At 40.6% G+C, this 13,917-nt stretch overlaps 1 protein-coding gene across 4 annotated transcripts in view; it reads left to right on the top strand.

Annotated features, from left to right (window-relative positions):
- KDM6A (lysine demethylase 6A) overlaps positions 1 to 13,917 on the top strand; it is a 106,348-nt gene that overhangs the window by 42,276 nt on the left and 50,155 nt on the right. For all 4 annotated transcript variants that reach the window (XM_077927375.1, XM_028727332.2, XM_028727331.2 and 1 more), the window contains exons 5-8: positions 1,463 to 1,521; positions 3,510 to 3,630; positions 9,902 to 9,956; positions 12,930 to 12,964. In XM_077927375.1, coding sequence (XP_077783501.1) covers positions 1,463 to 1,521; positions 3,510 to 3,630; positions 9,902 to 9,956; positions 12,930 to 12,964 — 270 coding nt within the window. The remainder of the gene's footprint in view (positions 1 to 1,462; positions 1,522 to 3,509; positions 3,631 to 9,901; positions 9,957 to 12,929; positions 12,965 to 13,917) is intronic.

Raw genomic sequence — 13,917 nt, 5'->3', positions numbered from 1 at the left:
AGTGTGCACTATTCAATATAGTATAGTTGTGTTAACTCACTTCTAATCTTCAGCTTACGTTGGAGAGTCAGAGAACACTGGTTGTCGAACTATGTGCAGCCCTTTCTTGGGTGGTTGAGAGTACAGTGGTGCCCCGCAAGACGAATGCCTCGCAAGACGGAAAATCCGCTAGACGAAAGGGTTTTCCGTTTTTGAGTTGCTTCGCAAGACGATTTTCCCTATGGGCTTGCTTTGCAAGACGAAAACGTCTTCCAAGTCTTGCGATTTTTTTCCCCCGCCCCCCCTTTTTCTAAGCCGCTAAGCCGCTAATAGCCTTTTAGCAGCTAAGCCGCTAAGCCTTTAATAGCCGCTAAACCGCTAATAGCGCTAATCCGCTAATAGGGTTGCTTCGCAAGACGAAAAAACCGCTAGACGAAGAGAATCGCGGAACGGATTCTTTTCTTCTTGCGAGGCACCACTGTACGTGTTACTTTGAGATGCATAAACTTGTAGGGAGGGTAATGCTGTTTCTGGAGTCGGAGCTAAAGACATTTTCTTCTAGTTGCAAGTGCCAAAACAACTTTGCTTTCCATAGAAGCTGCAATGGCTGAGTAAATACAGAGGGTGGAATTCAACTTGTGATATGGAATGATCCCACCCTCTACTGACCCTGTTCTGGGAGATCTCCTGCCCTCCTCCCTAGCCAAATATGCAAGGGCAGTAGGGGAATCCCCATTTTGCAAGCAGAAGTCCTTTCACAGGAAGGTCAATATGGTACTTAGTTTCCTTCTTTAGTGCAGTTTGAGCACTTGGAGAAGGGCATTCATTGATGATCTTAGGTTTTGTGTGAGAGCCAGTGAAGGTGATAAAGTACTGGCAATATGTCTGTAGCATGTGGTTCCAGTTGGCACACAATATAGCTGCAAGAGTACTAACTGGCTTCCAGGCAGTTTTCAATGGAGACATTGGAACAATAATTAAATATTATTGCCACGAGGAAGGTCCATGAAAGGTGTATAAGCAAAGTATGGCTATTCCAAAGTACATACCTAGTCAACAGAGAGAATACTTAAGATAATAAAACAGTGTGTCGTTTAACCTTGAGATTCTTCCATTTGACTGCAATTCTGTCCTGTATCTTGCGGGTGTCTCTTGTCACCCCATAGTTTTTAAACATATGCTCTGTCTAAGGAAAGCAGGCCACTAGATTGCAAGTTGGATTATGACAGCAGTTTTTCATTGTTTCAATTTAAATGAATGAGAAATGCTATTGATCTATCAATTCACATGCTCCATTATTTCAGTAATGTAGCAATACTGTAAAATTTGCTAATATGAGTAACATTTTATTCTGATCACCATTCATTCTGCCAAGCAGTGCCTGAAATATCATTTTGTACTACAGTACAGTTTTTGATACTTTCCTAGAAAAATGCAGGCATTCATTTATGTCTGTCAGTTAAAAATGTGTTTTCTTTTACAGAATGCTGCCTTTTTGTATGGCCTTGGCTTGGTCTACTTCCATTATAATGCATTTCAGTGGTAAGTGGATGAGCATACTTTCTACTTCTAACATCTTGTTGCATCATGTGTTGTAGTTTCAAAAGTTCTGGGTATTAAATCTTCAAGTGAGTGACTTGGTTTACTGACCTTACATGTTACAAAGGGAGACAAACAAAATCCATTCACTTCCCAATGTCTTCATTCCCTAAGAAGATGTATTGTAGTGGGAAAAGCATATGAGCAATTTGACCAAAATGGTAGAATTACCGTATGTTCTGGTGTATAAGGCGACTTTTTAACCCAGGAAAATCTTCTCAAAAGTCGGGGGTCGTCTTATATGTCGGGTATGATTGTGGCGATGCGGAGTCACCTGTTGGGAAGGAGGAGAGGGAGTCGGTGAGCGCAGCCTGCTGCTTTGCTGGACGGCCGATCGGGGCTCAATCGCCTTGCCTCGGGCTGCTGCTGTGATGGCAGAGGCAGCGGAGGGGTGCGCGCTCTGCCCCTTGTGGCGCTTGGTGGACTTTAGGTTGGGGGGCTCCGGCCTGTGCCTGCTCCCCGCCTTGCAGCTTTGGGCCCATCTCCCTCGCTCCAAGGAGCGGCGAGCAAAGCGGCGTTGGGAGTTGGGGCCCGTGCTGTCCGCGGTCTGCGGCGGGGCTCGAGGGCGTGTGCACAGACTTGCCGCCTTGTCCCAAACCACAAACGTGACAAGAGGGGCACGGAGTGCACGGGGAGCCTGCTGGGGTCGCCGGCTGCTGGCCAGTCCCCGCCCCCTCCTCTCCACCCCCACCCCACCCCACGAGGAGGACCAGAAACGGGAGGCGGGGGGGGGGTTCAAGGCTTGACTTTCATTTCCCAGCCGACAGTCATTGCTCTGCCGGCCGCTCTCCTTTCTCTCCCCACACCCCCACAACTTCCCCTCCCGTCCCGTCTGAAGAGACGCTTGGCGCGTGCCAAAAACACCCTCACCACCTCCAACCCAGTATTGGGGGGCACTGCTCCAAGGGTCTGGTTGCCGCCAAGGATGGAGGAGGGATGAGGCAAGCGGGGCTTTGAAGTCCTCCCCTCCGTCCGCCCCTCCCCCCTGATCCTCCTCTGAGACTGCGGTGTGAGGCTCCTGTGAGAGCTGCAGTGTGCGTACAGGGATGAAAAGACTGGCTGCCTCTAGTTGGTTGCAGGCGGGGGTAGTCTTATATGGCGAGTATATCCCAAACTCTATATTTTAACTGGAAAAGTTGGGGGTCGTCTTATACGCCCAGTGGTCTTATATGCCGGAAAATACGGTATGTTCCTAGCATTATAAAATCTACCATTTAGTTGTAAGTGAATATTTTAATTGCTATAGCAACCAATTAATATGCACATTTTTATCAGAATACATGAATTAGAAAATAGGAAACTTGATTTAAATCTTTCTCTTCTTGATGATGTGGACACTTAAGGCCTGCTATTCATTTGTTACTAGTACAGTGGTACCTCGGGTTAAGTACTTAATTCGTTCCGGAGGTCCATTCTTAACCTGAAACTGTTCTTAACCTGAAGCACCACTTTAGCTAATGGAGCCTCCCGCTGCCGCCGCGCTGCCAGAGCACAATTTCTGTTCCTATCCTGAAGCAAAGTTCTTAACCTGAAGCACTATTTCTGGGTTAGGGGAGTCTATAACCTGAAGCGTATGTAACCTAAAGCGTATGTAACCTGAGGTACCACTGTATTTAATAATATATTCAACAGATTATTATTCTAAAATTAAAATATTAAAAAGTCTAAAATGGTTTTTAAACTCAATGAACCAATGTAAACACTCTGTTTGTAAGTATATTACCGCTATTCAATATTTTATTACTTAAGGTGTCTTAGAGGAATAGAGGTACATGTTTTAATTTAATATCTGGGTATGACTGTGAATTGTCAGAATTCCTTTGCACTTTCTTTCTGAGTCATTTTCTTCAAGGGATAATGAGTTGGTCTTCTCAGATGCCCTTTAAGAATATTCTGGATTAAACATTTCAGTGTGTGTTCTTTTCCCCCAGGGCAATTAAAGCATTTCGGGAGGTGCTTTATGTTGATCCCAGCTTTTGCCGCGCCAAGGAAATTCATTTACGACTTGGGCTTATGTTCAAAGTGAACACAGATTTTGAGTCCAGTTTTAAGGTAAGTGTCTCCCTTTTAAATGATAGCTTACATTTTCTTCATATTGGACTTGATTTTCATTGCACTACAAGAGAGTGTATCCTTCACTTTCATTTCACCTGTTCCGTTATTACTTGGCACCTGGGTTTCTGCCTCGGAATGAGACCAGGAGTTTGCTATCAGATAGGATCTATCCTGCATTTCATGGAGATCCTGCTTCAAATTAAATGTGAGGTATTGCAAGTTTAGCTTTTAAACTCTCTATGCACATGGAACTATGGGAGGGTGTGTCCAAGTCCTATTTCATCATGTATAGAGTTTTGAGAGCCACATAATGACTGTATAGACTTAGATAAAGTATTTTGACTTATAGAAACCTTGTGTAAGATTTATCATATTGAGAAGGTGTTCATGACTTGTATGAGGTACATTTTAAAGGGTTTTTTATTACTGGAAGGTGAGCATGACTGATTTTCCAGCAGTTTATATTGAACCTGTCTATCATATATTTTGTAATATAAGGATTATTAAAGTATGACAAGTCCGCATATAAAGTAAAATGAACCATAAAAGGTATTAAATATGACTATCCTAATCATTAAAATGAAACTGTACAATATTTTCATTGAAAGTCTACTTTGTGGCATTTTTGCAGTCTTTTGTGGGGAAGTGTGTATGTGCAGGACAGCTCTGTGGATTGATGTTGTGTTGTGCAGACCCATTTTCCTTTTCCTTCATATTGGGTTGTTGGGCAGGGCCTCCCATCCACTGCAGAATGAGCACCTCAGCAGTTCACTGCTTTCTCTCTCTCCAAATGAATAATTTCTGACGAGCTATTTTTCGTTTCCTTCCCCCCCGGTAATTATTCTCTCTTATCTATCACAAGTGGTTCAAGTTAAGCTTTGTGGAGGCCTGCCCATACCTCAAGTGTGGGAAACCATTTAAACTCAGTGGAAAATCCAACTCCTGTATTCGCCAGTTGCCTATGTCTTAAAAAGTATTTTGAGAACTGCTCTCAAAGCTGGAGATGGGGCAGTTACGCAGTAGTACAGTTGCATTTGTATGTAGCCTATTGGGGAGAGAAGCACAACGTTGGCAAGTGTTCAGTCTGCTGACTTCTTACCTGAATAACCAGAAGTGATTATATTGCACAATTAAAAGTTGCTTCCTGGGAAAAGTAATGTCTGCAAGGGACTTCACTATGTCCATAATAAGTCCACTGCTGTTGGCTGCTTTGTAGGGATGGTGTATGAGAATAACTTTGTGAGACCCTGAGTGTTGGGGGCACAATGTGAGGATAAGAGACATGGAATAAAGAAAGATGTAGCATTAAAAGCTAGAGCAGGGGTTGCCAGTAGCCAATTTGATGCCCATCTCAAAAAAAGGCAAACACATTTAAAAGAACAGAAAAACACAGACCACAAAATGATCCAGCCATGCGCCTTCTCACTCCCCACTCCTCCCAAAAAATCAATAGGAAAAGGCAGTTACATCAGCTACCAACACACTAACTCACAGAGAGAAGTTCTTTGTACTTCTCTTCATAATGGAAATGAGGTAGCTGTACAGTTTGGCATGCAGTGAGCATTCAGTGCAGGACAGACCAAGCCAATGCAAACAGGAACTGAGCAGGAAGACAAAACAAAGTCTTGTGTACTGTAGATTTTTAAAGGGGATCTTTACTGAGATGTTTTGTGGGCACCATAGGAGAAACTGTCAGGCATGTTGGTGCCCATGGGTGTCATGTTGGCAACTCCTGAGCTAGAGCATGCAGTTAGCAAACTTCTTTCACCTGAAACCCTTGCCTCTCGTAAAAAAATTAATGCTCTTTTGCTGGCCCTTAATAACCACCAGTGTTCAACAAAACTATTATCCAAGTGCTCTACTACAGTGTCATTATATGCATGGAATTTTGCAAGTATGGGGAAAATATATGGTCTAGCATGTGGTCATTTGGACCAGGCCTGTTTTATTCATATTATGCAAATTAAGTACTTTGTTCAACTTCTTTTGTCTTGCTTATGTAGTCGATTATTCTGTTTGGATTGTGCAGTGTAGAGTGAAAGAGAGCGCTTACGCCTTACAAGCCTCCTTTCTTTTAGAAAGATGAATTAATTCCGATTTTGAAGGACTCTGGAGAGCAAACTAATGAGTTGACTTAGCAGCGCGTGCTGCACGTCCTCCCACCCTTACTCTCAACATGCCTGTCAGATGGAGCCTTGGCTATTTGCCAGCCCTTTGATTACGCAAGGCTTTCTGTGTCCTAGTTATCTCAACAAAAGACATTTCTCAGGATCAGGCATCACACCTAGGTCATACAGTTAGAAAAGACAGCTCTAAGAGTTATACTCAGCTGGGTTAATGCTGTCCTATGGTAAGTTCATGTCAGAATTGTCAGGTTTCTAATGATGGCTTGACTTGTGTAACATAGACTTTTAAACTACCTATTATGAAATTTTGCAGCAGTTTAGGGATGAAAAATATAATAAAATTACAGTTTCAGAATATCATTATAGTTTATGTGTATGTAAAAATCAAAGGGTTTTCCAGTAACTTTTCTAATATTTCTTATTCTTTTAAGTACTACTGTGTGTCATTTTGAAGCGTCTTGATATAAAATAAAATCCTGAAGAAATAGACTGTGTAGTCCTGAGTGAATTGTTAAACATGTGTAATGCCATAGGAGATTGCTTCTGTGTGTGGTAGTAGCTTTGTAGACACACAAATACTAAATTTACAATTCTTTGTAAAGGTCACATCATTGACTTTTACCACAATCACATCAGCAGCCAAGGGCTCTGAAGAAGTCTCCTGATTAATTGCACAATCATAATTCCATACAAATCAAAAGTATGTCATTGACTTGCTGCTGTGCTTAAAAAGATGCCACCATGTTTAAACATTCAGATTAGTGCCTTGTAGGTAAATCCTCTTACTCGTGATTTGACTTTCTGTAGACTGATGTCTGCCTTGAGGTATTGTATGTCGTCTCTGAACTGCAGTGGCCTCTCCTGCATAATAACTATTTCACACAGCAGCAGCTAGCTTCAGTACTGCAATATTTGTACGAGGTGCAGATGTTTGGTAGCTTCGGCTTGCTGCAGAGATTTGGAGCTGGATATTTAATGTGATGTATTTGTTGCTTATAGTGCTAGAGACGGTAAACTGTTAGCCTTTTGACAAAAAAAGCTTTGTTTTTCTACATAGCTGTTTTTTATTGAATACTTCAGAAGGGAATTTCTGTGTTTAATTTGTAGGGCAGATATGCAGGATTGTTCAAGATGAATAGGTTGTTCATGTATGAGCTTTAGTAATTAAATATGCAGCTTTCTGACAGATGCTTTCTTTATTATTTTTGCATTACCTATCTTCATGTTCTGGGTCATCGACATAGCTTTTCATGTGCTATGCTAAATGGTCCTGGCAAATGTTATGTTTTGTATTTTTTGATATGCTGCTGTTCTGAAATTGTGCAGAAAATAGTGGTACTGTAGAAAGACTTCAGTATTGTTAAATATTTTGAAGCTGAAATTTAGAAATAATGATTTTGTTTGCATTTCATTAGTATCTCCCACTGCCATGTCTTAATTCAACACTGAACATTTGTTATTTATATGCAGCTTTTAAACAGCTTTATTTGATACTGACAGATCTGCAGTGCCCATTTGGGTGGTTTCTCTTTCTCTCTCTCCTTTTTATATGAGGTGCCAATAATCTCTGTAATTGGTTTTTGTTTTTTGTATTTTTGTAAGGCCTCTAGCTGCAGGCTTGCTTATTTCTGAATCTGAAAAGCTGTATGGTGGTTTTTTTGAATAGGTTTTGTTTAATACAGTTTTCAGAAATTATATCTCTGTCGACATCCTTAAATCTTTCCAAGCATAAATAGTATTGCAGCCATTATACTTCTTGAGCCTTGGAAAAGGGTAGCTTATGCACAATGAGTCAATTTTATAATTTGCAAGTTAGAGATATCATACAATTTTTTCTTAGAAATAATTCCAAGCGGTTTAGTTTGATTATTTATTGTTTAGAAGAGAAATAAAATAAAGCTGTTTGTGCATCAACAAAACTGACTTTTTTTTGGTAAGACTGTAAATGCATGCATTGGTCGCTCTAGCACTAGTTTTTATAATTCATCTTGCATTGTGATTCCATTGGAGTTCTCGGTTTGATTGTTTAGTTGATTACCTTGATTAATGAACACTTTCGTAATTTTTTTGAATGAAAAATGCTTGTTTAAAAACATTACTGCCACCCTGGTATGGTGATGTTTCATTTATATGATGAGGGTGAAGGCATGTTTGCAGTATGAAGTATCATTCTGTTATGACATTCTGATAAAGTGGGTGAGTATCAGTTACTTACCCTGAACCTTGAATTGTTTGCATAATTAATTGCTCCTATTTTTCTTTTGATTTGTGTTCAAGGTAACAGCATACAGTTAGTTAAATTGTGCTAACAAAATTAGATACCACTATGTAGTTTTATTAATAGTCTAAAATGTTAGCAGTAGCAAATTTACTTCTGAAAATCCTGAATGTTTCAATGAGGGGAAAAATAAGTGCAAAATACATAACACTTTTTGAATTAATAGGTCTTTTGAATGATTTCATGTGCTTTTCATATGTTTATGTGTCTATAAAAAAGGGTCCTCAAGTTGATCTACAGTTGTGTATTATGAATGGCCTACCATTAACTTTTGTAAAGGGAAATGTTTCATATGTGCTCAGGGTTTTTTCATTGTGTACATGGAGTTTTTCCATATTTTTAGAATCATGGGAACTCAGTATTAGTGTTGGATTACTGAGAATATAGGAGAACTCCAGTAGGCAAACCTTTTGTTCAGAAATGTGATATCCCATCAGGGATGACGAAAACTTTAGAGATCAAAGTTTTCTGTCTCCAGTGGGCTATAGCTGTTGTTGGGATCCTCAAGGAGGGATCATGTCACCTGAAACCTCAAAGCACTGTACTGAATGCTGCTGAGGTACCGGATCTAATTCAGGGATTTGTTGTTAGCATATGAAGTCGAAATGACTTGGGACTCAAGTACCTGAGAGCCTTTCACAGTAACATCCAACTGTGCATTACAATCAGCAGGGGAAGCCCCACTTGTCCCATCTGTTGGAGTGGTTGGTAGGATGGTGACAGGGTATTCTGTCATGTGACAAGGCACCTTGCTGCTTGTAATCTAGCTGGCACTCAAAATAGAAACATTTTGGTAATGGTTAAATACATTTTTTATTTCTCTAGTGTTTTGGATCTGAGCTGAACTTGATATTTGTTGGATAATTAGTGCTACCAGGCAGAGGGCCTTCTCAGTAGTGGTGCCCGCTACCAGATGTCAAAGGCAAAAACAACTGCCAGACTTTTAGGAGACATCTGAAAGCAGCCCTGTTTAGGGAAGCTTTTAATATCTGAAGGACTATTGTATTTTAATATTTTGTTGGAAGCTGCCCAGAGTGGCTGGAGAAACCCAGCCAGATGGGCAGGGTATAAATAAAAAATTGTTGTTGTTGTTGATTGTAATTTTTGAGTTAGAATAATAGAATTTTAGAGTTGAGTGGGACTGCTAGGGTCATCTAGTCCAACCCCCTGCAATGCAGGAATCTCAGCTAAAGCAAGGAAGGAGAGTCCACCGCCTCCCTCCCAAGGGAGACCTGTTCCACTGTTAAACAGCTCTTACTGTCAGAAAGTTTTCCCAGATGTTTAGTTGGAATCTCCTTTCTTGCAACTTTAGTAAGCTCGGATGCAGTTTATTATGATAGTTTTTATGACAGTTTTATTATTTTGCCTGGTTTTGCCTAGTTAGTTGTTAATTGCCCTATATTCCTAATTTGAGGAAGGGTGGGGTATAAAAATAATGAAATGATTAATCCCCCCCCCCCTGAAAACAAACATTGACTGTAGCATTTTCCTGGTAACAGTTGAATTCTTTTATGACCTTTCATATATTTTATAAGCATTGCTGTTTTGTTTTTATGAAATGGTTACATATTTTTTGGTTTAGTTTTGTTACGTTTAGTTCTTTGAATCTTATTTTACTTTGTCTACATAAACCTTTAATTGCTTTATGTTTCCCTATGATTTTGACATACATTGTACGTGCACCACTGTAACATACAATAAAAAAAATAAATCAGTGGTTGGATGTATGCCATTAACATTTTCCTGCACGTATTGCTTGCATCATTTTATCTTCTACTGAATCTATATAAAGTGAATATCTACCAAATATTTCTTTAGCTTTTTACAGGGGGAAAAACATTTATTTTTCTGTTCTCTTTTACAGCATTTTCAGTTAGCTTTGGTTGACTGCAACCCTTGCACTTTGTCCAATGCTGAAAGTAAGTAGTTTAATTTATCTGTGGTCTTAGTAACTTTTTAGATTTATGTCTATATCACCCTAGTGTCATGATTAATCCATTTTCCTACTTCACTGCTGTCTTATCAGTCGAAGAAGAACTCTCTCTCTCTCTCTCTGTCTGTGTGTGTGTGTGTGTGTGTGCGCGCGCATGTAGCATTTAGTACACTGGAGCTACTTATTATTTTCTTTTGACAATAATAATGCATCACTATCAGCAAATAACTAAAATGAATTCTTAAAAATATTAAATGGTTTTAAGTAGTTGTATGTTTAAATGCAAAACTGTTTCTTTGTAACATGTTGGAGAGTTTCAGGCTTTTCTTTTTTGAAGGCAAACTTCTCATGGAAAACAACTAGATTCCCCCATTACGCTTGAAATTAGTTACTGTTTCATATTTGTCTAGATAATCTTTTCCTTAGACCAGAGCTTTCCGAAATCTGTCACAAGATGTTAGTGCAGAGGTTTTCAACCTTCTTGAGTCCATGGCTTCCTTGACCCAACTACAGTGGTACCTCGGGTTAAGAACTTAATTCGTTCTGAAGGTCCGTTCTTAACCTGAAACTGTTCTTAACCTGAGGTACCACTTTAGCTAATGGGGCCTCCTGCTGCCGCTGCGCTGCCATCGCACGATTTCTGTTCTCATCCTGAAGCAAAGTTCTTAACCCGAGGTAATATTTCTGGGATAGCGGAGTCTGTAACCTGAAGCGTCTGTAACCCAAGGTACCATTGTACATTCCTTCTGTGGCACCCCAGTGGGGCTCAGGAGCCCAGTTCTGTCACCCCTTGTCTACAGAGCTGGCAGCCTCTCACCCTTTTTTTGAAAACCCTCTCTGGTGGAGTGTACCCTCATCCTCCTCTCCTCTCTCCTCTCCTTGGCAGTCCTCCAGGCATTTGCAGCTGCCACCCCAAAGAGAAGTTCCTCCTCACACTGCCCCACAGGGACTTGGGAAGCATCCCTTGGCCAGCCCCAGAGGCACCATTTGCCTGGGTAGCTTGTAGCCAGAGCTGCTTCAACAAACATCTGTGCAAGCCTTTGGTCAGCTGAGATGCAAGAGGGCATCAGAGGAGGGAGGGAAGGAAATAGGGACAGAGGCCAGGGTTGCCCGCGGTACCCCTTACCATCATTCAAGGCACCCTGGAGTGCCACAGCACACTGGTTGAAAGCCACTGCATAAGTGTGTTGGTGCATCACACGAATGCTCACCGCATTCCTCACAGGCCTGGAAAGGGGTTAGTTTAATGTCCAGTTTGCTAGTAAAACTAAATTACTATGTTGTGAAATGATGCATGTCTAAAAAGTATGTCACCAACATTAAAAGCTTGGAAAGCTCTGCCCTAAACTGTCCAATGGAAAGCCAAATTGGTGTTTACAGAGTTAGAACTGCTGTTTTTGATTGTGTGCTTTGTTTACAATTGTTTGGGTTCAAGGCTATGTTCGGCTTTTCCAGTAGGCTTTTTTATTTTCTTGTACTGAACATTAGATTCCCTATACCATATGACAAAGTAATTAGAGCTCTGTAGAGAGATTTGGCTGATTATTTCAGATTTAATATATGATATTCGTCACCTCTGCAGATTTTTACTGTCTTTGCTCATTTTCTCCTCGTCTTCCTTCTTATCACAGACCACATCTTCTCAACTCGATCTCTTCATACTATTATCTTTCCAATTTCTTTTAAAAAATGTTTATTGTGCTGTTTCAGGCAGATGTTTTTCCTTCTCTCTGTTCTTTGCTCTCTTTCCTTTTGTCTCCCTTACTGTCAAGATTTAGATTATATTCTCCCCAGAGTAGGGAACATGTCTTTTATTCTCATGTTACTCTTTAAGTCTATATTGTTGGCTCTCAAATGGTGGATAGAGATTTCAGGTTGCTAGACTAAAATCAGTCTCTTCAAAAGCTTATGCCATAATTAATTTGTTAGTCTTCAAGATGCCACAATACTCATTTTGGTTCACGAAAAAGAGTGTTAGCAACAGTGGAGAAAAAAATGACTGAAATATGACAGGGAGGGGAAAAATTCTTTATTGGGATTAAATTCAGAATCTGTAGTGTTTTTTCAGGAAAAGTTACCTATTTGCCTTAAAGCTGTTGTGATTTATAGTTATATATACTCAGAAATATCTGACAGTCCGGAATGTATGTATTTGCATTTATTATCCAGGCTATATTGCGAGACTGAGAGATTAAGTCCAAGCACAAATATTTCCACTAGTAGCTCCTTGGATTATTATTACTACTACTATTACTACTATTAGCTTGAAGAATTTATCTGATTTCACTCTGTATCCTGATGTTTTGGGAAATGACCAGTGTTGTACCATAGACAACAACTTGGAGTCAGGGCAGGATTTTAGTGTAGGACCACCAGATGTTTCTGAAGAATATGTGAACATTGCTCATTTTTCAAAACTTAATGACATTGAAAAAGAAAATGGGGATGGCGGCTTGTAAAGACTACGGTGCAGAAGAAGGAGAGGCTTTTCCTCCCCACTAGGAAATTGTACCCCAGCACCTGTTGTTATTCATGGAAGGGAAGTCCCTATGCTAATGGAAACTTTCCTTCTGGGCCTAATAGCAGATGGGGGTTGTGTGATTTTTATTGGGACTACGCCTAGGAAGGAAAAGGTTAAACTTCCTCATACCCAGCCTCCCATGCCTGCCATCTTTCTGCCAAATAATGTGGTTGATAGTGATACATTTAGCATCAAGTCTAGTTTCACAAAACTAAAAAAATATGTTGTGAACTGCCCTGAGATCTACGGGTATAGGGCAGTATACAAATCTAATAAATAAAATAAATTTTAAAAATTGAGTCTCTAGCAACCTGTGTAGACTCTCTTCTACCCTGATTTATCATTCAGCATCCACTCACAAACACATAAATGTTCCAACAGATGTGTATACATATATACTACAGTACTTAATTCTCTTGAATTTCCCTGCTTTTACAGTTCGGTTTCACGTTGCCCATTTATATGAAACCCAGGTAGGTGTATAATACTTTTTTGTTATTAAATATGGTTAATGTAGAACTATGCTATATACCAAGAAGACTTAAGCTTGAATAAATGTGAATTAGCAAACATATTTGTCAGAATTGAGAAACTACTCCCATCAGTGATTTTTGAAATGAGGTAGAAAAGTTCACCTACTCAGGAAGCATTGCCCTTACTCTGGGTGAACCTTGATTGCCTTTAGTAACATCACTACATCAGCATATCTGTTTCGTTATATACCTTCACAATCATTTTGTAATTTCTGATTGCCTAGACTCAATTTGGGAAGGCGAAAGGCACTTTAACCAGGTGGGGAGATGGTCTAAAAGAAGTAGCAGATAGAAGAAACGATGGCAGAAAGCATAAAAAGGGACATTTTCTCAGTTGAGGGATTTTGTTTGTGTCATGAAATATATATTCTCTCCCCATCAGCACTAACAGATAAGAGACAAGATTTGAAGATTACTTAATTAGCTAGTAGTAGAACCAAATATCTGGGGGACGCGGGTGGCGCTGTGGGTTAAAGCCTCAGCGCCTAGGACTTGCCGATCGAAAGGTCGGCGGTTCGAATCCCCGCGGCGGGGTGCGCTCCCGCTGCTCGGTCCCAGCGCCTGCCAACCTAGCAGTTCGAAAGCACCCCCGGGTGCAAGTAGATAAATAGGGACCGCTTACCAGCGGGAAGGTAAACGGCGTTCCGTGTGCTGCGCTGGCTCACCAGATGCAGCTTGTCACGCTGGCCACGTGACCCGGAAGTGTCTCCGGACAGCGCTGGCTCCCGGCCTATAGAGTGAGATGGGCGCACAACCCTAGAGTCGGACACGACTGGCCCATACTGGCAGGGGTACCTTTACCTTTACCTAGAACCAAATATCATTAGCTATGATATCCTATTTAATGTGCAGCATTTAGTTGCTCTTGTCAGTTTGCTTTGATTCTTTATCAA

This window comes from Podarcis muralis, chromosome 4 (assembly GCF_964188315.1).
Source record: "Podarcis muralis chromosome 4, rPodMur119.hap1.1, whole genome shotgun sequence".
In the NCBI taxonomy this organism is placed as follows: domain Eukaryota; kingdom Metazoa; phylum Chordata; class Lepidosauria; order Squamata; family Lacertidae; genus Podarcis; species Podarcis muralis.
This window is presented reverse-complemented; position numbering and strand designations above follow the sequence as displayed.